This window comes from Netta rufina (genome assembly GCF_964035555.1).
Source record: "Netta rufina genome assembly, chromosome: W".
NCBI lineage: Eukaryota > Metazoa > Chordata > Aves > Anseriformes > Anatidae > Netta > Netta rufina.
In genome coordinates, this window is record NC_140139.1 from 8,854,011 (window position 1) to 8,876,680 (window position 22,670).

General features: G+C 44.0%; 1 protein-coding gene across 1 annotated transcript in view; it reads left to right on the forward strand.

Moving 5' to 3' along the window:
• LOC311220852 (E3 ubiquitin-protein ligase RNF38-like) overlaps positions 1-22,670 on the forward strand; it is a gene marked incomplete at both ends in the record, with an annotated part of 188,749 nt that overhangs the window by 136,084 nt on the left and 29,995 nt on the right. Inside the window, 2 exons of the mRNA XM_084304495.1 lie at positions 4,148-4,361; positions 15,275-15,442. Of these exons, the coding sequence (XP_084160621.1) occupies positions 4,148-4,361; positions 15,275-15,442 (382 nt within the window). The remainder of the gene's footprint in view (positions 1-4,147; positions 4,362-15,274; positions 15,443-22,670) is intronic.

The window sequence follows — 22,670 nt, forward strand, 5'->3', positions numbered from 1 at the left end:
CTGAAGAGCTATTGTAATTAGCTTGGAGCTTAAGAAGAAGACGAAGGAGTAAGGGAAGATGAAGAAGGGGAAAGTGTTCTCCCTTGTATCCCACACAGACTGGCTCTCCAAAGAGAAAAGGTATAGAGTGTAAGTGTTAATAGTTTCCAAGAGGTAGTTCCTGAAATACAAAGATGACAGAGTAGAAATACCAGATTATGCTCACAATGGGTAATTTTATCATATCAGAAAATAGTGTTGCACAGTACAATAAAGTGATAAAACTAAAAGAAACCTTAAACCAGCCCCAGAGATGATAAACAGAAAAAAGGACCATTCCATTCCCTCTCTACCAATCTGGAAACCGCAGATTTCCGTCCCTTTGATATGATATGGTATGTTGCATTTACCACCTTCCTTTCTTTACCATAACAGTAATTTTTAACTAAGTACATTCAAAAAGTCACTGCTTCAAAGAAATTAAAGAACTTGAAGAACACAGATCAAGACTCGTCAGTTATGAACAGCTTGTGATGGCTGTTCCTGCCTAAAGATTGTACTCAGTATCTGTTCTTCTATTTCCATCTGACCTACTTTAGTTCAGCCGGACACTCTGTGAAGTGAAAGCTTGTGAATGATTTTGGTTGTCAGGGACTGTCACTTACTTATTTTATACATAACCTAGCACAGTGTATGGAAGAAAAAAGTTGAAGTGCATCTTCAATATAGGTATTTAACAATTTATATGAAGTTCTGTTGGGATACTCTGAAGTTTGATAAATTATTTTTAAATAGCTCTACAAAGTAAAAAAAATATTTTGCTTCTGATGTTGCTGCTTTCAGAGAATTTTTGTTCTACCCGACTGGGGTAGAAAAACATCAAAGAATCAATGCAAAAAAACACCAACCCTGCATTCTTCTATTTCTCTCTAGAAGTAGCCTTAAAATAAGCTACTCTGAAGATCAGTGTTGATCATAATTAGGAAATCTGCTTAATTGTTCGTACAATAAATTGGTACTTGAATTAGTAACTCTACTTTCCTCCTACAATTCTTGTAAACATAAGTCCTTGCATATGTTTTATATTGCAGTCATTGGGAGCATGTGCCAAGGAAGGTCATGGAGCAATTCATCCCAACTTCCATCACACAGCATGTACAGGAAAACTAGGTGATCAGACCCAGTCACCATGGGTTTATGAAAAGCAGGTCCTGCCTGACTAATCTGACCTCCTTCTAAGATGACCCACTTAGTGGATAAGGGAAAGGTTGTGGATGTTGTTTATGTAGAGTTCAGCAAGGCATTCGATACTGCTTCCCACAGCCTTCTGGAGAAATCTCTTGGACGGATGTACTCTTTGCTGGGTAAAAAACTGGCTGGATGGCTGGGCCCAAAGGGTCATGGTGAATGGAGTTAAATGGGGGTAGCAGCTGGTCACAAGTGGTGCTTTTCAGGCCTCAGTATTGGGGCCAGTTTTGTTTAACATTTTTATCAATGATTTTGATGAGTGGATTGAGTGCACCCTCAGTAAGATTGCAGACAACACCAAGTAGGGTGGGAGTGTTGATCTGCTTGAGGGTAGGAAGGCTCTGCTGAGCGATCTGGATAGGCTGGACCGATGGGCTGTATCCAACTGTATGGCATTCAACAAAACTAAATGCTGGGTGATGCACTTGGATCATAATAGCTCCATGTAGTGGTATAGGCTTGGGGAAGGGTGGCTGGAAAATTGCCTGGCAGAAAAGGACCTGGGGGTATTGGTCGACAGCCACCTGAACAGCCAGCAGTATGCCCAGGTGGCCAAGAAGGCCAATGGCATCCTGGCTTGTATCAGAAGTAGTGTGGACAGCAGGACTAGGGAAGTGATTGTCCCTTGGCACTGATGAGACGCACCTTGAGTACTGTGTTCAGTTTTGGGCCTCTCACTACAAGAAGGGTTTCAAATTGCTGGAATGCATTCCAGAAGAGCAACAAAGCTGGTGAAGGGACTAGAAAACAAGTGTTGTGCAGAGCAGCTGAGGGACTGGAGCTGTTTAGTCTGGAAAAGAGGAGGATGAGGGGAGACCTCATTGCCATCTACAACTACCTGAAAGGAGGTTGCAGTGAGGAGGATGTGGATCTCTTTTCTCTGGTGACAAGTGATAGGACACAAGTTGCACATGGGGAGGTTTAGATTGGGTGTCAGGAAGAATTTTTTCATGGAAAGGGTCGTTAGGCATTGGAACAGGCTGTCCAGGGAGGTGGTGGAGTCACCATACCCATACCTAGAGGTATTTAAGAGATACGTGGGCATGGTTCATATATGCATCAATTTTGTGTTTGTTTTTTTTTTATTTCATTTTTTTTATTTTTATTTTAAGTATGAAATAACATCTTTAGAGTCATAAGTAGAATACTACAAAGAAAAAAGAACGTCTACTGCCTTAAGTATTATCTGCTCTAGGATTAGAATCAGACAGAGGAAAGAAAATTGTCCTAATGCAAAACATTAAATGGGTGGATCATTATTAGAATAATGTAGAGGGGGACAATGATACAATCTATGAGTATGACTAATCTATGACAGACTATGATACAGGCATGAGAGCATTTGAACTACTGTGGTAGTACCCTTCTCTGTCTCCTCCACCCCTTCTATCTTCAGTAGCAAAACTGGATCCAGCTTGAGAAATGTCAGGGTTACGTAGTGAGTTGCCAACAGGTTTCAGAGTTGTTTGATGATAACAAAGGGAATGCTGAAAGCTGAGAATCTTTGGTTCTGTTCCAGGATGTGTTGAAAAGGATGTGCTCTAGTTGTCACAGACCTTTTTTGTTTTGTTTGTTTGTTTGTTTGTTTGTGTGTGTGTTTGTTTTTTTCCTGCTGTTTGGCTCATTCAGCCTGCTCCATACTCAGGGTAGCACTTCCCATGTCATTTGAACATGCAATGGATAATTTTGTTATTTGTGAAGACTGAAAGGCATGTTGTAGAATCAGGTGGGGGACTGTAGGATAGTCTCTACTTAGTTTGTTCTCAGACCAAATTTATAAGAAATGCCATGTAAGTCACTTCATAAAAACTTTTTTTAATGGCCAAGTTTTTACTTGTGTGCTTCATGAATATATTCTCAAATCCCAAGTCTCTAAATTGCTTACTCTAACTAAGCAGATGTTCTAGCTTCAGTTGATCTAAATGTCAGTCACCAATCATAAAATAGAAATATTACCACAGTTACAACTTGCTAGGGTCTTCTAAAGGTAATTTTTGTGAAGCACTGGGGTGTAGTGATGGTCATGTGTAAGAGCTAAGGAAATATTTTAATAGCAGCCTATTGTTTTGTCTGCTGTCACTAGGTGAGCCATTGTTCTTTACCCTGGATATGGCAGGAACTCTGGGGGAATCTGATCATGTGATTAAAGATTCTTGTGTAATATAAATATGTGGAAGTCAACTAAACTTTGCATTCTTGTTTTTAACGTTTTTAAACCCTACAACAAAGGGTTTTAGTGTTTCTGAACCCTTAGTTCAACAGGGGGAGTGCAAAGTCCTGAAACTGTGAAGGAATAATCCCAGGCACTAGTTCATGATGGGAATCAACCAGCTGGAAAGCAGCTTTGCAGAAAAGGATCTGGGGGTGCTGGTGGACAACTTGAACTTCCACCTGAACATCAGGAAACACTTCTTTACTGTGCAGGTGATGGAGCACTGGAACAGGTTGCCTAGAGAGGTTGTGGAGTCTCCATCCTCAGAGATATTCAAGAGCCATCTGGACATAGTCCAAGAAAATCAGGTCTAGGTGAGCAGGGAGCAACCTGCTTGAGCAGGGAGGTTGGACAAGATGACCCCTAGAGGTCCCTTCCAGCCTCAGCCATTCTGTGATTTTGTGAATTGAGTGCTCAAATGTCTTTTTAAAAGGTTTTGTGAAGGTAATATTTCTTTTTAAATGCTTCTTCTGGTTTCCTCTTTTGTGTTAAGCTCTACTTAAGTACTCTTATATTGAAATATGCGTTAGTGCTTTTTAGGGCTTTCAGCAGTTTTCTTAATGTTCATATGCCACGCTAACATACCTGGTTTAGCAGAACTTTCCAGCATAAAAATATCCTTACTATTGAGTTCTTTGTGCTTCCTGTTATAAGTGCCACAAACTTTTCTTAATGTGATCTTTCATCTTTCTTTTAATGTGTTTTCAGTCCTCCTGTTCACCGTCAGAGAGCAAGAAGGGATCGTCTGTCTCGACATAATTCTATTAGCCAAGATGAAAACTATCGCCATCTCTCCTATGGACAGCAGCAAGCGATAGAAGATCCCCAAACTTTTCACCCTCCAAATATATCCCATCATATGTTGCACCCAGCTGCTCACCCACCACAGCAGAATTCAATGATGGTTGATATTCATGATCAGGTAAGAGTGTGTTGAGAACATGGATGCAAATAACTCTGTGTATGCCTCCCCAAAGAGAGCAAATCAGTGAACTGTCCTTGACAATTTAGTTGGCAATGGAGACCATAACACTTAACTCCTATTAATCCTCCTGTAAAACATATTCTAAGTAGCATGAGTATACAGATTTGCAGCATTCAGTGAAAACTGATACATTTGTAACTCAAGTGAAAAAATATAGACTCTAATAGAAAAAAGCGAGTTAACAATCTGTCAGTGTATGGCAGGCACAGTTCTGAAGGTCTCTGCATCCCACATTTGAAATGTGACACTTCTGTGAGAAACACCTTGGGGCCAATCACATAGGTTAAGGTAAGGATCTCAGTGAAGTAGCATTTTTTTATTTTCGCGATTGCAATGGCGGGCATCCTACAAGCAGGAGCACGCCTACTAGTTACATAGCACAGTTTATATACTTTATTTCCTCGACGACCAGGACCCTCCCCTGTTTCCCCATTGACTGGGCAGTCCAGGTTCACAACCTATCTGATGCTTTACAGATAATACTTGCAAAAACATTTTTATTCCCACACTTCTGCTTCTGAAGTTAATTCAGTTTACAGTAATGGTATAGTAATAATGTATTTTCCTTCACTGCATATGAAGTACATTCCTTAACTTAAAGTGCTTTCTTATGTAGTTGTCATGTAAAAGGTGACTTATCCCTGTCCTGGTTTCAGCTAGGACAGAGTTAATTTTCTTCCTAGTAGCTGTTATGGTGTTGTGTTTGGGATTTAGGATGAGAATAATGTTGATATCACACTGATGTTTTAGTTGTTGCAGAGCAGTGCTTACACCAAGCCAAGGACTTTTCAGCTTCTCACTCTGTCCTGCAAGTAAGGAGGCTGGGGGTGCAGCAGGAGCTATGAGGGGACAGGCTGAGCCAGGGAAACAAACTGTATCAGGGTCGGTTGCAGCCATAACCAAGGTGAAAAGATGGTTTAGAGAGTCAGGTTGTATAGAATGCAGAGAGTCTTCTGCTAGGTCTGGCTATAGAGAAGACGAGGCTGGGCCATCAGAGGAGCAGGAGGATGAAGACGAAGATGTCACAAAATGTCCTCCAGACACAAAAATGAAGATTCTGACCAGGATTAGGGGGGGCCTGCCTCCAGCCAGGGGGATGAAAGGGACAATCGGGTTTATTGGACTGTGTGGATTTGATGGCCTGGCACGTCAGATGCACAGAAGTATAAGGCTTTGGTAGATATCGGTGCACGGTATACTGTAATGCCATCAGGATATAAAGGGCCTGGACCAATCTGTAGTTATGGGGTGATGGAGGGATCTCAGCAGTTGGCTGTATTGGAGGCTGAAGTGAGTCTAACTGGGAATGAGTGGCAGAAGTACCATATCGTGACTGGCCAGGATCTCAGGAGAGGATATTTCAAGGACCCAAAAGGGTTCCAGTGGGCTTTTGGCATAGCTGCCATAGAGACAGAAGACATTAAGACATCAGTCTACAACTTCCTCGTAAGGGGGTGTCGAGAGGCAGGAGACCTTTTCTCCATTAACACCAGTGACAGGACCCATGGGAACGGGGTTAAGCTGAGGCAGGGGAAATTTAGGCTTGACATCAGGAGGGGGTTCTTCACAGAGAGGGTGGTTGCACACTGGAACAGGCTCCCCAGGGAAGTGGTCACTGCACCGAGCCTGTCTGAATTTAAGAAGAGATTGGACTGTGCACTTAGTCACATGGTCTGAACTTTTGGGTAGACCTGTGCGGTGTCAAGAGTTGGACTTGATGATCCTTAAGGGTCCCTTCCAACTCAGGATATTCTATGATTCTATCATTCTATTATTAAACAGTTGTCTACCTTGCTCAGTCTCTCAGAGGACCCTTCTGTTGTGGGGCTGCTGAGGGTCGAAGAACAGCAAGTGCCAATCGCTACCACAACTGTGCACTGGCAGCAATATCGCACCAGCCGAGACTCCCTGATTCCCATCCATAAGCTAATTCATCAACTGGAGAGACAAGGAGTGATCAGCAAGCCTCATTCACCTGTCAATAGTCCCATATGGCCAGTGCGAAAGTCTAATGATGAGTGGAGGCCAACAGTGGACTATCGTGGCCTGAATGAAGTCACGCCACCACTGAGTGCTGCAGTGCCGGACATGCTGGAACTCCAGTACAAACTGGAATCGAAGGCAGCCAAGTGGTACGCCACAATTGATATTGCTAATGCATTTTTCTCCATCCCTCGAGCAGCAGAGTGCAGGCCACAGTTTGCTTTCCAATGGGAGGGCTGTCCAATACACCTGGAATCGGCTGCCCCAGGGGTGGAAACACAGCCCTACCATTTGCCATGGACTGATCCAATCTGCGCTGGAGCAGGGGGAAGCTCCTGAACACCTGCAGTACATCGATGACATCATTGTGTGAGGTGACACAGCAGAGGAAGTTTTCGAGAAAGGGAAGAAAATAGTCCAAACCCTTCTGAAGGCTGGTTTTGTCATAAAACAAAATAAAGTCAAAGGACTTGCATGAGAGATCCAGTTTTTAGGAATAAAATGGCAAGATGGACGCCGTCAAATCCCAATGGATGTGATCAACAAAATAACAGCTATGTCTCCACCAACTAGCAAAAAAGAAGCACAGACTTTCCTAGGTGTTATGGGGTTTTGGAGAATGCACGTTCCAAATTACAGTCTGATTGTAAACCTGCTCTACCAAGTTACTCGTAAGAAGAATGAGTTTGAAAGGGGCCCTGAGCAACGACAAGCCTTTGAACAAATCAAGCAGGAAATAGTCCATGCAGTAGCCCTTGGGCCAGTCCGAGCAGGACCAGATGTAAAGAATGTGCTCTACACCGCAGCCGGGGAGAATGGTCCCACCTGGAGGCTCTGGCAGAAAAAGCCTGGGGAAACTCGAGGTCGACCCCTGGGGTTTTGGAGTAGGGGATACAGAGGATCTGAGGCCTGCTACACTCCAACCGAAAAGGAGATACAGGCAGAGTATGAAGGAGTTCGATCTGCTTCGGAGATGGTCAGTACTGCAGCGCAGCTCCTCCTGGTACCCCGACTGCCAGTACTAGGCTGGATGTTCAAAGGAAGGGTCCCCTCTACATATCATGTAACTGATGTTACATGGAGCAAGTGGGTTGCACTGATTACTCAGCGGGCTCGAATAGGAAACCCCAGTCGCTCAGGAATCTTGGAAGTGACTATGGACTGGCCGGAAGGCAAATACTTTGGGATATCATCCGAGGAGGAGGTGGGTCGTGCTGAAGAAGCCCCACTGTACAACAAGCTACCAGAAAATGAGAAGCAATATGCCCTGTTCACTGATGGGTCCTGTCATACTGAGGGAAAGCATCGCAGATGGAAGGCTGCTGTATGGAGTCCTACATGATGAGTTGCAGAAGCTGCTGAGGGAGAAGGTGAATCGAGTCAGTTTGCAGAAGTGAAGGCCATTCAGATGGCTTTAGTTATTGCTGAACAAGAAAAGTGGCCAGTTCTCTATCTCTCTAGTGATTCATGGATGGTAGCAAATGCCCTGTGGGGGTGGTTACGGCAATGGAAGCAAAACAACTGGCAGTGCAGGGGGAAACCCATCTGGGCTGCTGCATTGTGGCTGCCCGGGTGGAGAACCTGGCTGTAAAGGTACACCATGTAGATGCTCATGTGCCCAAGAATCGGGCTACTGAAGAACATCAGAACAACCAGCAGGTGGATCAGGCTGCTAAGATTGAAGTAGCTCAGGTGGACCTGGACTGGCAGCATAAAGGTGAATTATTTATAGCCCGATGGGCCCATGACACCTCAGGCCATCAAGGTAGAGATGCAACATACAGATGGGCTCGTGATCGAGGGGTGGACCTGACCATGGATGCTATAGCACAGGTTATTCATGATTTTGAAACATGTGCTGCAGTCAAGCAAGCCAAATGGTCAAAGCCTCTTTGGTATGGAGGACGATGGCTGAAATATCAATATGGAGAGGCCTGGCAGATTGATTACATGACACTCCCTCAAACCCGCCATGGCAAGCGCCACATACTTACAATGGTGGGAGCAACCACTGGATGGCTGGAAACATATCCTGTGCCCCATGCCACTTTCTGGAACACTATCCTGGGCCTTGAAAAGCAAGTCCTATGGCAACATGGCACACCAGAATGAATTGAGTAAAGGACTATTGTGGTTTAACCCAGCCGGCAGCTAAACACCTCAAAGCCGTTCACTCACCTTCTCCCCTCCCTTTCTGGGATGGGAAGAGAAACGAGAAACTGAAGTCTGTGGGTTTAGATAGAGACAGTTTATTAGGACAGAATATATAACAATAACAATAATAATAATAATAATAATAATGTGTACAAAACAAGTGATGCACAATATAATTGCTCACCACCCGCTGACCGATGCCCAGCCTAACCCCGAGCAGCCAGCCCCCCCATTCCAGCTAGCCACCCCTACATATTGTTCAGCATGATGTCAGATGGTATGGAATACCACCTTTGGCCAGTTTGGGTCAGCTGTCCTGGGTCTGTCCCCTCCCAGCTCCTGCTGCACCCCCAGCCTGCCTGCTGGCAGGACAGAGCAAGAAGCTGAGACATCCTTTGCTTGGTGTAAGCACTGCTCTGCAACAATTAAAACATCAGTGTGATATCAACATTATTCTCATCCGAAATCAAAAACATAGCACCCTACCAGCTACTAGGAGGAAAATTAACTCTATCCTCACTAAAAACAGTACAAACATCTTCCTTGAAGGGATACCTTTCCTTCACACCTGACAGAACACACCTCCAGAGGGTGAAGATTTGTTCTCCATTTCCAATTGCTTTGTCAATGCCTGGGTCCCTAGCAAGGGATCCCAGCTGCCTGGCTTCCCTGCCCTCTAATTCCAGACTATTGGCTCCAGTGTCCCAGCACCGGAGCAGCCAGGTGACAAGGTGCTCACCTGGATGATGACTGAAATCTTTTCACATGTCTCGTAGCTCACGCTGGTATAGGCCTTGGGTAGTTATCGATGCTCTTAAGATATCATCCTCTTCATCTTCCTTTTCCTCTGATGGCCCAGCCACTTCATTGTAGCCTGCTTCATCTTCTTCTTTCTCCCTAGTGTGAGTAGGAGTTCCTCTGCTTTCTAAACGTCCTTACTTTCTCATCCATTGTTTCATATTGGATACATGAGCAACTGACACTGGCACAGTTTTCCTTGCCCAGCCTTGGGGCCTTCCACATGGGTTGGAGTGACCACAGTGCTTGGAGTGGGTTGCAGGGTTTGTAGGGTCTGCAGGGTTTGTCTCTGGGGTTATAGTGGCATTGATTGCGGATTGGTAAGCATAGGCTAAGTGGCCAAGTGGCAGCATGTTGCAGTGATTTGTGTCTCTTTAGAATTGCCAGGGTGATGACACACCTTTTTAAAGCATGCTGCCATTTTGGGGGGATTTTGCAGTTGTTCAGGGGTGAAGTTCCAAAGCATGGGAGCTGCACACTGCTCTAGGTGCCTGCCCATATCCTCTCCATTCCCCTGTGTAAGAAAGAGAACAGGGAGGGCAGAAAACTGGGATGGCTTTGCAAGGACCTGCTGGTTAGACTGAAGAGCATGAAGGAAAGGGCATGTGGCCTGGGAAAAGTACAAGAATGCTGTCCGGATATGCAGGGATGGGATCAGGATAGCCAAGGCACAAATGGAGCTGAGCTTGGCAAAGGATGCAAAGAATAACAAGAAAGAATTCTACAGGTACATTGGACAGAAAGGAAAGGCCAAGGAGAGTGTACCCCCTCTGATGGACGAGAAGGGAGAACTGGTAACCACAGACATGGAGAAGGCTGAGGTAGTCAACAACTTATTTGCCTCAGTCTCCACTGCCAGTCAGGTTTCCCACGTCTCTCATTACCCTGAAATCATAGATGGAGCCTGGGGAAGCAGAGTCCCTCCCAATGTAAGCAAAGAACAGGTTTGAAAACACCTGATGAAACTGAACAGGTACAAGTCTATGGGGCCCGATGACATGCATCCAAGGGTCCTGAGGGAACTGGCTGATGGAATTACCAAAACTCTCTCCATCATATTTGAAATGTCCTGGCAGTCAGGCAAAGTCCCTGGTGAGTGGAAAAAGGGAAACATCACTCCCCTTTTTAAAAAGGGTAGAAAGGAGGACCCGGGGAACTACAGACCAGTAGAACTACAGACCTCACCTCTGTACCTGGGAAGATTGTGGAAAAGATCCTCCTGAAAGCAGTGTCAAGGCAGATGCAAGCCAAGGAAGTGATCCAAGACAGACAGCATGGCTTCACCAAGGGCAAATTGTGCCTGACCAATCTGATGGCCTTCTTTGATGCATCAGCTGTCAAAAGAAGACCGACTGATGTCATCTACCTGGACTTCTGCAAGGCCTTTGACATGGTCCCACATGACATCCTGGTCTCCAAATTGGAGAGAGATGGATTTGATAGGTGGACCATTCAGGAGACAAGGAATTGGCTTGAAGGTTGCACCCAGCCAATTTGCAGATGACACTGAGCTGAGTGGTGTGGTTGATACAATAGAAGGAAGGGATGCCATCCAAAGGGACCTGGACAAACATGAGAATTGGGCCCATGTGTACCTAATGAGGTTCAACAAGTCTAAGCACAAGGTGCTGCACTGGGGTCGGGGCAATCCCAGATGTGAGTTAGTGAAGGTGGTGAATCCCAAACTGGGTGAAGAACTGAGTGAGAGCAGCCCTGCTGAGAAGGGAGGTGGTGGAGTCCCTGTCCCTGGGGGTGTTTAAGAAAAGGTTGGACGTGGTACTTAGTTACATGGTTTAGCGGATAATATTGGTGGTAGGGGGATGGTTGGACCAGATGATCTTGGAGGTCTTTTCCAACCTTTATGATTCTATGATTCTGAAGTAAGTCTTCTGAACAACAACAACAACAAAAAAGTGACCACTTTTGAATATGCAAGGTTACTGGAATTTTCCATTGTAAAAACACAACTTTATTTCTCACATTATTATTATTATTATTATTATTATTATTATTATTGTTATTATTAGTCTTCCCTTTCTGTCCTATTAAACTGTCTTTAGCTCAACCCACAAGCTTTTAACTTTTTTTTTCCAGATTCTCTCCCCCATCCCACTGGGGTGGAGGGTGAGTGAATGGCTGTGTGGTGCTTAGCTGCCATCGGGTCTGAGACCGAGTCAAATGTTTGCCTGTTTCAGAGTCCTGCTAAGGGTTTTCACTGAGACAGTTTCACGAAGTTAAAAGTATTTAGTAAGGTGACAGATATAATGGATTTGGAATTGCCACTGATACATGCACTTACTGGAATAGGATTAATATATGATGATAGTGCCAGCAAAACGCTATCCCGGCTATTCTTCACCGAAGGGTGAAGGCACAGAGCTTAACAAGAAGGCTTCCCTGTCTTGGTGGAGGAAAAGGAGCACAGCCCGTCAACTGCCTCTTCTAGGTTTCCTATTATTTCTTCCCCCCCCCGGCTCTTTTTTTTTTTTTTTCTTTCTTTCTTTTTTTTCCCCCCTAACACTAGCTCTTAACACTAACTCTTCTTTTATATCCTAACCTTATCTGTTCCTCCCCTGGGGTGACGTTTAGCACAATTTGAGTGGAGAGTCGAGTACTATAGTCATATATGTTTGGCATGTACTTAATTAAGCTCATTATCATATCCAGGGGTGTGAACTTTAATATTCATTTTACAAATAAGCAAAACGTTTTGTTATGGGCACCATGTCCTTCAAGATTCTGTTCTGTTGTGAAAACAGGGCCATCCTTCTACTGCAAGACTCCCTCCTCCTTCTGTAACCTCTCATACAAAGCCTGTTGTTGTAGTTTAATCTAGTAGGCAGCTAAGCACCATACAGCTGTTTGCTCACCCTCACCCCCCAGTAGGGTGAGGGAGAGAATCAGGAGGGAAAAAAAGTAAAAGCTCATGGATTGAGATAAAGACAGTTTAACAGGACAGAAAGGAAGAGAAATAATAACAATAATTATGATATTAATAATAATAATAGTAGAATGTACAAAGCAAGTGGTGCACAATGAAATTACTCATCACCTGCTGACCAATGCTCATCCCAATCCCTGAGCAGTGGTCCCCCCACCCTGGTCAGCCAACCCTGTTCTATTGTTCATCATGACATCATATGGTAGACAATATCCCTCTGGCCAGTTTGGGTCAGCTGTCCTGGTTCTGTCCCCTCCCAGCTTCTTCTGTACCCCCAGCCTCCTCACTGGCAGGGCAGTATGAAAAGCTGAAAAGTCCTTGTCTTAGTGTAAGCACTGCTTAGAAACAACTAAAACATCAGAGTGTTATCAGCATTATTCTCATCCTAAATCCAAAACACAACACCATACCAACTACTATGAAGAAAGTTAACTTTATCCCAGCCAAAACCAGGACAATATCCACCCCTTATTCTACACCATCTATACCATGCTTATTATGGTACACCATACCAGCTACTAGGAGGAAAATTAACTCTATCCCAGCTGAAACCAGGACACCTGCAGACGTCTATCTACACAGTTTGCATAAGAGAGAAACAAAAAGAAGCTGCTCAACTCCCATTTGCCCAAGGCCAGTGCTTATCAGTAACGCTAACAAGTCTGACTGTTCTCCACAGTAGCTTAAATATATTATTTAAAAATAGAATATACAATTTGTGTAATTGCCTAGGTAACAGCAAAACTAATGATAATATCATCTCATCACTAAATTATTAATTCTAGCCTCAACTAGTTCCTTAAATGGCATGAGAAAATAATTTGAAGTTAGCCCAGAAAAATAAGTTAGGTCTTCCCTAAGACAGGAAGAGGAGTAGAATTCCATAACTGAGGCTCTTTAAAGGAAACTGTCCTCTTGATATAGCCTTTTCTTGTTCAAATCAGTGGACTGTGGCCCAGGTGTGTTTCTTGCTAAGCAGTTACATTCATTAACTGCATACAGAGCTGGTCATTCAGGTATCCAGGTTCCAAACCGCTAGGTCGAAAATGCAACTTTTACAACACAGCTTATAAAGTGATTTGCTTTCAGTACAGCAGCAGATCACTGATGTATTTTCTGTGCAGAGCACTGCTCAATAAGGAAGTATCTGCACCTAGAGCAGAGGACACAGGTTAAAGTTAATAGTCTTTCTGACCATGTCACAGACTTCAAGAGTATCTGAACTACTGAGTTACTTCAGTATCTCAAAATAAAAATACAATTTGTGTTTGTTGTTGGGTAATCAGACTTGAATCATCTTGAGAAATGATTGTTCTATGGAGTTGCCACCTGGAGTACTATGTCCATTTCTGGGCCCCCCAGCACAAGAGAGACCTAGACATACTAGGTAGGGTCTAACTGAGGGCTACCAAGATGATCAAGGTATTGGAGCACTGTTCCTATGAGACGAGGCTTAGGAAGTTGGGACTGTTCAACTTGGAGAAGGGAAGGCTCAGGGGGCATTGTGTCAATGTGTATACATATCTGAAGGGAGGGTGCAAAGAAGATGGAGCCAAGCTCTTTTTAATGGTGCCCAGTGACAGGACAAGAGGCAGAAACTGGAACACAATAGGTTCCATCTAAAAAAATCAGGAAGCATTTCTTTACTGTGCGGGTGACAGAGCACTGGAACAGGTTGCCCAGAGAGGTTGTGGAATCTCCCCCTTGGAGATGCTCAGAAAGCTGTCTGGACGTGGTCCTGGGCAACCTGCTCTAGATGACTCTGCTTAAGCAGGGGGGTTGGACCAGATGATCTCCAGAGGTCCGTTCCAACCTTAAAAATTCTGTGATTCTGCCACTACTTTCCAAGCATCATCCAAAATCAGGTATAAATGTTTTCAGAATGAACGTGGTTAATGATGGTGCTTTGCACAGACTATGCTAGAGAGGGATCCACTTTCTCTTATATTTATCTTTCTTTCTGCACTGAGAGCAATGGCAACCTCTCCTGAACTGCATTTAGCACTACCTTCAAACATCCAACAGTTGTGGCATTAAAAACTCTCCAATAGACCTCATACAAAATATTTGCATTGGTACCTGAGCTGGAAATAGGTCAAAGTCACTGCTTCTGATGAGTGGTTGTTTGTTTGTTTGTTTGTTTTTTGTCCCAAATATGTGCATTTTTGAAATTTGAAGTTTTATTCAGTCATCTGTGTAGTGTTCCTGTTTTGACCTAGTGGCCAGTTCAATAGCTTAGCCCTCTTCAATTTATTTTCACCTTTTTAATGAGCTGTCCTTGTTTCTTCATTTTCCAAGGGTAGGTTCTATTTTAGATTGTGAAGGAAGGTTCTTCAAAATGTTTTCTTTCAGTGGATCCACATTCCCTGCCTATGATTCTTTGCAGTTTTTTTGCTGGTTTCCTGATGTAATGCAAGGAATTGAGCAGTGTCTGGGTCCAGAGTACCTTCTACCCAAAGAAAATTTATCAGAAGTTCTTGTTCTTTGAAGATATAAGTCTATGGATTAACATTTAATTACTTTGCAAAGACAAGTTGAGGAGATTCTTTAGTTACTTGTAGGTCACACGCATCACACCCCATCCCTTTTTTTTCTGACTGGCTTTTATATGGCAGTTACTGCTGCTTATTTTCTCTAAGAACTAACCTTAGTGGTGGGGGGGCGGGGGAGGGGAGATAGCTTTAATGAATTTGAGATGATTTTGAGTGCTTCTAATGGTGCCTTGGAAGATTTAACATCTTAAGTTGAGAGCTCCCTCCTGGCCTTGCCCTAAAAGCACTAATTGAAGAGTGATACTCCAATGATATTTTTTATTTTTTAAGGAAAGGGATTACAGGTATTTGCATTCTTTCACAACTTCAGAGTAAAAAATATTTTTCTGGTATGTTATGTGAAAGCTTGTTTTCTATGCTATGTCATAAGTGTCCAAAGCCCTCATAACAGCTTACTTTATACACTTGTTTTTTTGGTGCAGATCCATCAAGGCGCAGTCCCTGTCTCATACACAGTGACAACAGTGGCACAGCATGGAATTCCACTTTGTACAACCCAGCACATACCAGCCTGCAGCACACAGCAGGTCCCAGGCTGTTCTGTGGCAATCAGTGAACAGCACCTTCCTATCTGTAGTGTGCCTCCTCCAGTAAGTATGGTTTAATTATATTGATTCTCGACTTAGACTTAGGAGATGGGAAGCCTGGAGTTTCACTACCCATACAGCTTTCCCTGATGTAAAATAAAAACTATAATTTCCAAGGTTAGATTGTAATGGTATAAGAGTGTAAGACAGAGCTAGTAAACGCATTGAGCTTTCATAGAGTTATACCATCTTCTCATGTTGTGGTGTTTTTGGTTTTTTTTTGCTAAAAATGGATACTGGTTTTTGATCTGGCCTCTTATCCTATCCATTAGCAGTTACACATTCAGATGCTTAGAGGGAAAGACTTTCAAAGATGATCAAGTACTATCAGGAAGCTCACCTAGAGCTTTTATCTGGAAATGGTCTTATAAAATGTTAGCTTTTAAGAGTTTTTACAGCTAACAGCCCTTTATGAAAGACAAGCAAGGAAGCAGAGGGGATTGCCCTTTACATGAAGTAATAGCTCAAGCATATAGAGCTCTTCTATGGAATGGGTGACAGGCTGTTTGAGAACTTGTGTGTCAGGAAAAGAGGAGAGGCTAATACAGGGTGATATCATGGTGGGAGCTTGTTACAGACCACCTGGTCATTGTGAAGAAGGGGACAAGGCCTTCTTTAAATAACCCAAGGGAGTTTCCAGATTACAGACCCTGGTTCTTATGGGGGACTTTAAACTCCCTGACATATGCTGGAAGGGCAACACTGGGACAAAAACAGTCCAGGAGGCTTCTGGAGGGTGTTGCAGGGGTGATGATGTACAGGTACTTGATAGGACAACTAGGGTGATGCTGTATCTATTCCTCGTGAACAATGAATAACTGAGGATGTGGTAATCAGTGGCAGCCTTGACTGTAGTAGCCATGAAAAAGTGGAGCTCAAGATCCTGAGGGGAGTGAGGAAAGCAAGAAGCAGAGTACAGACCTTGCAATTCAGGAAAGCAGACTTGAACTTTTTCAGGGGATTAGTGAATGAGATTTGGTGGGGAGTCAGCTCTGAAGTACAGAGGAGTTTCAGAGAGCTTTCAGGTCTTCAAGGACTTCCTCCTTCAAACACAAGAATAGTCCATCTGAATACTTGTGAAAATGAATAGATGGATCTGGAGTCCATCTTGGCTAAGTAGGGAACTAATGAGTGAGCTCCAATGCAAAAAGGATGTATACAGGAAGTGGAAGCAAGGACAGGAAATAAAGGCAGAATACAGAAACATTGCCTGGCCATGTGAGGATAGGAACCAAAACTCAGGTATTGTTGATTCTTGTGATGGATTTCAAGGGTAACAAGAGCTTGTACTGCTTTGTTATTGGTAAAAGGGTGAACAAGGAAAATGTGGGTCCATTGCTGAATGTGGTGGTTGATTTAGTGACAGTGGAGGCAGATAAGGTTTAGATATTCAATGCTTTCTCTGCCTTGATCTTTACTAACAAGGTCTCCCAGGCCTTTGTGCCTAAAGACTTGGTTCAAGGAGGAAAAGAGATACCAGTAGTGGAGGAGGATTGAGTCAGATCTCTTGAGAAATCCTTACAAGTACATGAGATACATCTGTTTTGGTTTTAAACAAGGAGACACTGTGTAGGCTAAATAGATTTGGATACCAAAGCACTTTAATCACAAATATATATTGTAATTTTACAAATTGCACAACTTCCCTGTGTCATGGAGGAGATGGTGCAGTGAGAAAGAGAAGTCAGGCAGGTCAGCATAGTGGTTTCTAACATGGCCTCCTCCTTCTTCAGAAGAGGTGGTGTGGTCCTGAAGAGAGCTCAGGTAGGTCAGCATGTTGGTTCCTGCCATGCTGTCCTGGCACAGAGTCATGAGGTTTTTCTAAGATCTTTTCCACTCCCTGGATTCCTTGAAGTTGGAGAGATGGTTCTGGGTCCCAGTGTAAGGTCATGGGGCTTTCCTTCCTGGAGTCTTTTAAGAAACTCTTGGTCACTCCAGTGTTCTTGTATATCCTTAATTATAGGACTGGGTAAAGAATACTTCATCAATTAGTCTGTCCAAATTGTGCTGTCATTTACAGACTTGCTGTCACTCACAATCTGCTCATTCTGGACACTTTGCACTTCTTGATGATTAACAAATTGTTTACATTAGTGTGGCTATCTATTTTCCTGAGCACACCAAAACTATTCTGTTTGTGATAAGTGGCAGATCATATTTTGTCTACTTCTACTACAGAGAAAAGTCAATTAAAGTTCATGGGCTTATGCTAATAGATATGCTAGCTAGGACTACCATGCTAACTGCTATAGCATCCAAGAATGCTGGGAGTTTGCTGATGTCACTGTGAGGCTGTTCTCCATCATTGTTGAAACATTGTGGAAATGGTGTGTGTGTGTCCCAACAACTGCAGAGCAGTTGCACCCATCTTCAAAAAGGGCAATAAGGGGGATCCAGGGAACTACAGGCTGGTCAGTCCCTGGGAAAATTATGGAATGTGTCTTCTTGGAATGCATTTCTGGGCACATGAAAGAGGAGGTCATTGGGAAGAGCCAGAATGGGTTTACCAAGAGTAAATCACACTTGATCAACCTGATTACCATCTATGATGAAATAACTGGACTGGTAGACAAGGGAAGAGCAAAGGAGGTGATTTACCTTGACTTCAAAAAGGCTTTCGATGTCATCTCTCACAGCATCCTTATATCCAAGTTGGGACATTATAGTCTAGGTGGGTGAAAATCTGACTGAATCTTCAGGCACAGAGGGTAGTAGTTAATGGTTAATGCTCTACATGGGGGGCCCAGTAACAAGTAGAGTTGCTTGGGGTCTATCCTGGAACCATTTCTGTTCAACATTTTTCTCAGAGACCTGGAGAAGGAGACAGATTGCACCTCATCAATTTTGTGGACATTGCTGAACTAGGAGGTTCAGTTGATACAGTCAAGAGCAAGACTGCCATTAAATGGTCCAGACTGAGAAGTGGCTGGCTGGGGGAAAACTCTGCTGAAAAGGCTCTGGGGATTCTAGTGAACTGTAAGCTAAATATGAGCTAACAGTTTGCTCTGGAAGTGAGAGTCTAACAGTGTCCTGGGCTGTATCAACAGAAGTGTAACTAGTAGTCTGAGGGAAGTGATATTATTCCCTTTTAATCTGTACTTAAACAGCATCTGGAATAGTGTCCAGTTTTGGACCTCTTAATAAAAGACATGTACAAATTGAAACAAGTCCATCAGAGGGACACCAGGTCTATGGACTGGAGCACATGCCCTATGAGGAGATGCTGAGGGAGCTGGACTTGTTCAGCCTGGAAAAGAGAAGGCATTAAGAAGGAGAGGTGTGTAATAGCAGCCTTTCGGTAGCAAAGAAGAGTTACTGAGGAGATGGAACCAGGCTTGTGTTGCAGGTGAATGAGAGAAACAAGTGCTCATCGTGAAGTTAATCAAAAGAATGTATTAAACAGAAATCAATGATTAAGCAGAGATAGCAGTCAAGCACTCTATTATGGTTAACCAGCAGTCAAACCCTCTACTACTTACTACACGCCCACTGATTAAGCCAGCTCAATGTATATGAAGTGTCGATTAAGCTCCATATAAAGAAATGTTGCATGCATACAGAAATGTCTCTCACCTTGCTGTAAACATCAGATGCTGGGTAAGAGATCTCTCAACCTCAAGCTTATCAAAGAATCACAGAATCACAGAATGTTAGGGATTAGAAGGGACCTTGAAAGATCAACTAAGGGGCCCAGAACCAAATGCAATATTCCAGATGCAGTCTCACCAGGGCAGAGTAGAGGGGGAGGAGAACCTCTCTCGACCTACTAACCACACCCCTTCTAATATACCTCAGGATGCCATTAACCTTCTTGGCCACAAGGGCACAGTGCTGGCCCATGGTCATCCCGTTGTCCACCAGGACCCCCAGGTCCCTTTCCCCTACGCTGCTCTCCAGCAGGGCAGTCCCCAACTTATACTGCTACCTGAAGTTGTTCTCACCCAGATGCAGGACTCTATGCTTGCCAATATTATATTTCATTAAATTTCTCCCTGCCCAACTCTCCAGCCTGTCTAGGTCTCACTGGATGGCAGCACAGCCTTCTGGCGTGTCAGCCACTCCTCCCAGTTTAGTATCATCAGCAAACTTGCTGACAGTGCACTCTATTCCCTCGTCCAAGTCACTGATGAATATATTGAATGATACTGGTCCCAGTACCGACCCTTGAGGGACTCCACTAGATACAGGCCTCCAACTAGACTCTGTTCCATTGACCACAACTCTCTTTTCTTCAGCCAGTTCACAGTCTACCTCACTACCCGATCATTCAGACCACACTTCCTCAGTTTAGCTGCAAGGATGCTATGGGAGACAGCGTCAAATGCTTTACTGAAATCAAGATAGACCACGTGCACTGCTTTGCCATCATCTATCCACCTAGTTATGTCTTCATAAAAGGCTATCAGGTTGGTCAAGCACAACTTCCCTTTGGTGAAGCCATGTTGACTGCCCCTAATGACCTTTTTATCCTTGATATGTCTAGAGACAATGTCAAGTTGTTCCTTCACCTTACCAGAGATGGAGGTGAGGCTGACCAGTCTATCATTACCCGTGTCCTCCTTCTTGCCCTTCTTGAAGACTGGAGTGACATTTGCTTTCCTCCAGTCCTCAGGCACCTCTCCCATTCCCTACAACTTACCAAAGATGATGGGGAGTGGCCTATCAATGACTGCTGCCAACTCCCTCAGCACCCGCATGTGCATCCCATCAGGACTCATGGATTTATGGATGTCCAGCTTACTTAATCGGTCCTTAACCCAGTCCTCATCCACCAAGGCAAACTCCTTCTTTATCCCAACTTCCTCTGGGGCCTCAGGGGTACGAGGCTCCTCAGGACAGCCTCCGGCATTATAGGCAGAGACACAGAAGGCATTCAGTAACTGCCTTCTCTTTATCTTCTGTCACTAGGGCACCCACCTCATTCATCAGTGGGCTTACATTGCCTCTAGTGTTAGTCTTATCTGCAATGTATTTGAAGAATCCCTTTCTATTGTCCTTGACCCCTCTTGCAAGGTTTAATTCTAAGGAGGCCTTAGCTTTCCTAGTTGCCTCCCTACATCCTCTGACAACAGTCTTATATTCCCATGATTTGCAGACTCTCCTCTTCCACTTGAGTTTGCCCAGCAGTTTCCTGTTTAACCATGCAGGTCTCCTGGCTCTCTTTCATGACTTCCTACCTGTTGGGATGCTCTGATCTTGAGCTTGGAAGAAGCTTACCAACTATCCTGGGCCCCTTTTCCTTCAAGTACCTTGTCCCATGGGATTTCCCCTAGAAATTGCTTGAAAAGGCCAAAGTTGGCCCTACTGAAGTCCAGGGTTGTGACTCTGCTTGGTGTTTTGTTCCTGCCACGTGAGATCCTGAACTCCACCATCTCATGGTTTCTGAAACCAAGGCTGCCCTCAACCTTCACCTCTTCAACCAGCCCCTCCTTGTTAGTGAGGACAAGATCCAGCAGCGCTCCTCTCCTAGATGACACATCCACCAATTGCATCAGGAAGTTATCAGCAATGCACTGGAGGAACTTCCTGGACTGTGGATGGCTGGCTGAGTAGGCCTTCCAGCAAATGTCAGGGTAGTTGAAATCCCCCACGATAACCAGAGCATGTAATTGCAAGGCTGCTATCAGCTGCCTCTAGAAGGCCTCGTCAACTTCTTCACCCTGATCTGGTGGCCCGTAATAGACACCCACAACAGTATCCCCCATGCCAGCCTGTCCCTTAACTCTCATCCACAGACTCTCAACTCGCTCCTCATCCGCCCCTGGACAGTACTCAATACATTGTGGTTGCTCTCTCATGTAAAGAGCAACTCCACCACCTCACCTTGCTGGCCTGTCTTTCCTGAGAAGGCCATAACCATCCATGACCACATTCCAGTCATGTGAGCTGTCCCACTATGTCTCTGTAATTGCCACCAGATCATAATCTCCTGACTAAGCAATATAAATATAGATATAAATATAACTATCTTGTTATATATAAATATATAACAAGATAGTTAGTTAATATTCAAGGATCACAGTATTGAGTTTGCATGGTAAGGGTTTGGTAGCAGGGGGCTGCAGGGGTGGCCTCTGTGAGAAGAGTCCTGAAGCTGCCCCATGCTAGACAAGGGCCAGTTTCAGCTGTGTCCAAAAGGGACCAGAGCTGAGCCAATGAGAGACGTTGTTTGTGAAGAAGTTTGACTCCTAGAGTCAGTCAGCCAGTGCCCAGCTCTCTTAGTCGATGTCGTCTTAACCTGGTGTGGAGTAGTAACTATAAGATGACCCCCAAAGGTTAATTTCCTGCTTTCTTCCACCAGAATAGCAGTTGCTGCTACAGCTTGGAGACATTCAGGCCATCCTCTGGAAACTGGGTCCAGCAGTTTAAAGAACTAAGCCATTGGCTGCCACTTATCCCACCCCACTCCTGGGTGAATACTCCCAATGCTGCTCCCCGATCCACAGTAGAGAACAGATAAAAAGGCTTATTTAATGTGGGAAGAGCTAAGACTGGTGGTGTGATTAAGCTCTGCTTCAATTTTTTCTAATAACTCCTTTGCCTCTTCTGTCCATTCAAGTATATTAGACTCCTCCTCTAATAATTTAAGATAAAACCCTTTTGTCTTCTGAGCATATGCTTCTATCCATTATCAACAATATCCCATTAACCACAAAATCTTTCTCAGTTCTTGGGTAGGGGTAGCTCAACAGTTCCCTGAATCCTTTCTGGACTTATTCTTCATTTTCCCTCAGACACTAGATGGATGCCCTAAATACTTGACTTCTCTTTCCACATATTGCAATTTATTTTTTGATACTCTCAAGCCCTGTTTTCCCAGAAAGCTGAATAGTTTGTTAGTGGCTTCCTTCACAACTGTTTTCTCCTGTCCTGATGATAAAAGATCATCCACATATTGTGACAGTAACACCCCTTCCGGCATATGGAATTGCTCCAAAACCTGTCCTAGAACTTGCCCAAATAAATTTGGTGACTCTGTAAACCTCTGAGGTAAAACTGTCCATCTGTATTGTTGCTTCCGCCCCATTTCAGGGTCTTCCCACTCAAAGGTGAATATATCTTTGCTCTCAGGATCTGAAGGCACCCCATTAATAACACCGATATTCCAGTCTAACAACTTACTATTCCAGTGGCCAATTTCATCATCAAATCCCTTCCCAACAAGTTAGTCCATTCCTTGGTACATACAATAACTGCACAGTGATCATTTTATCCCCTAGCCTAAGCTTGG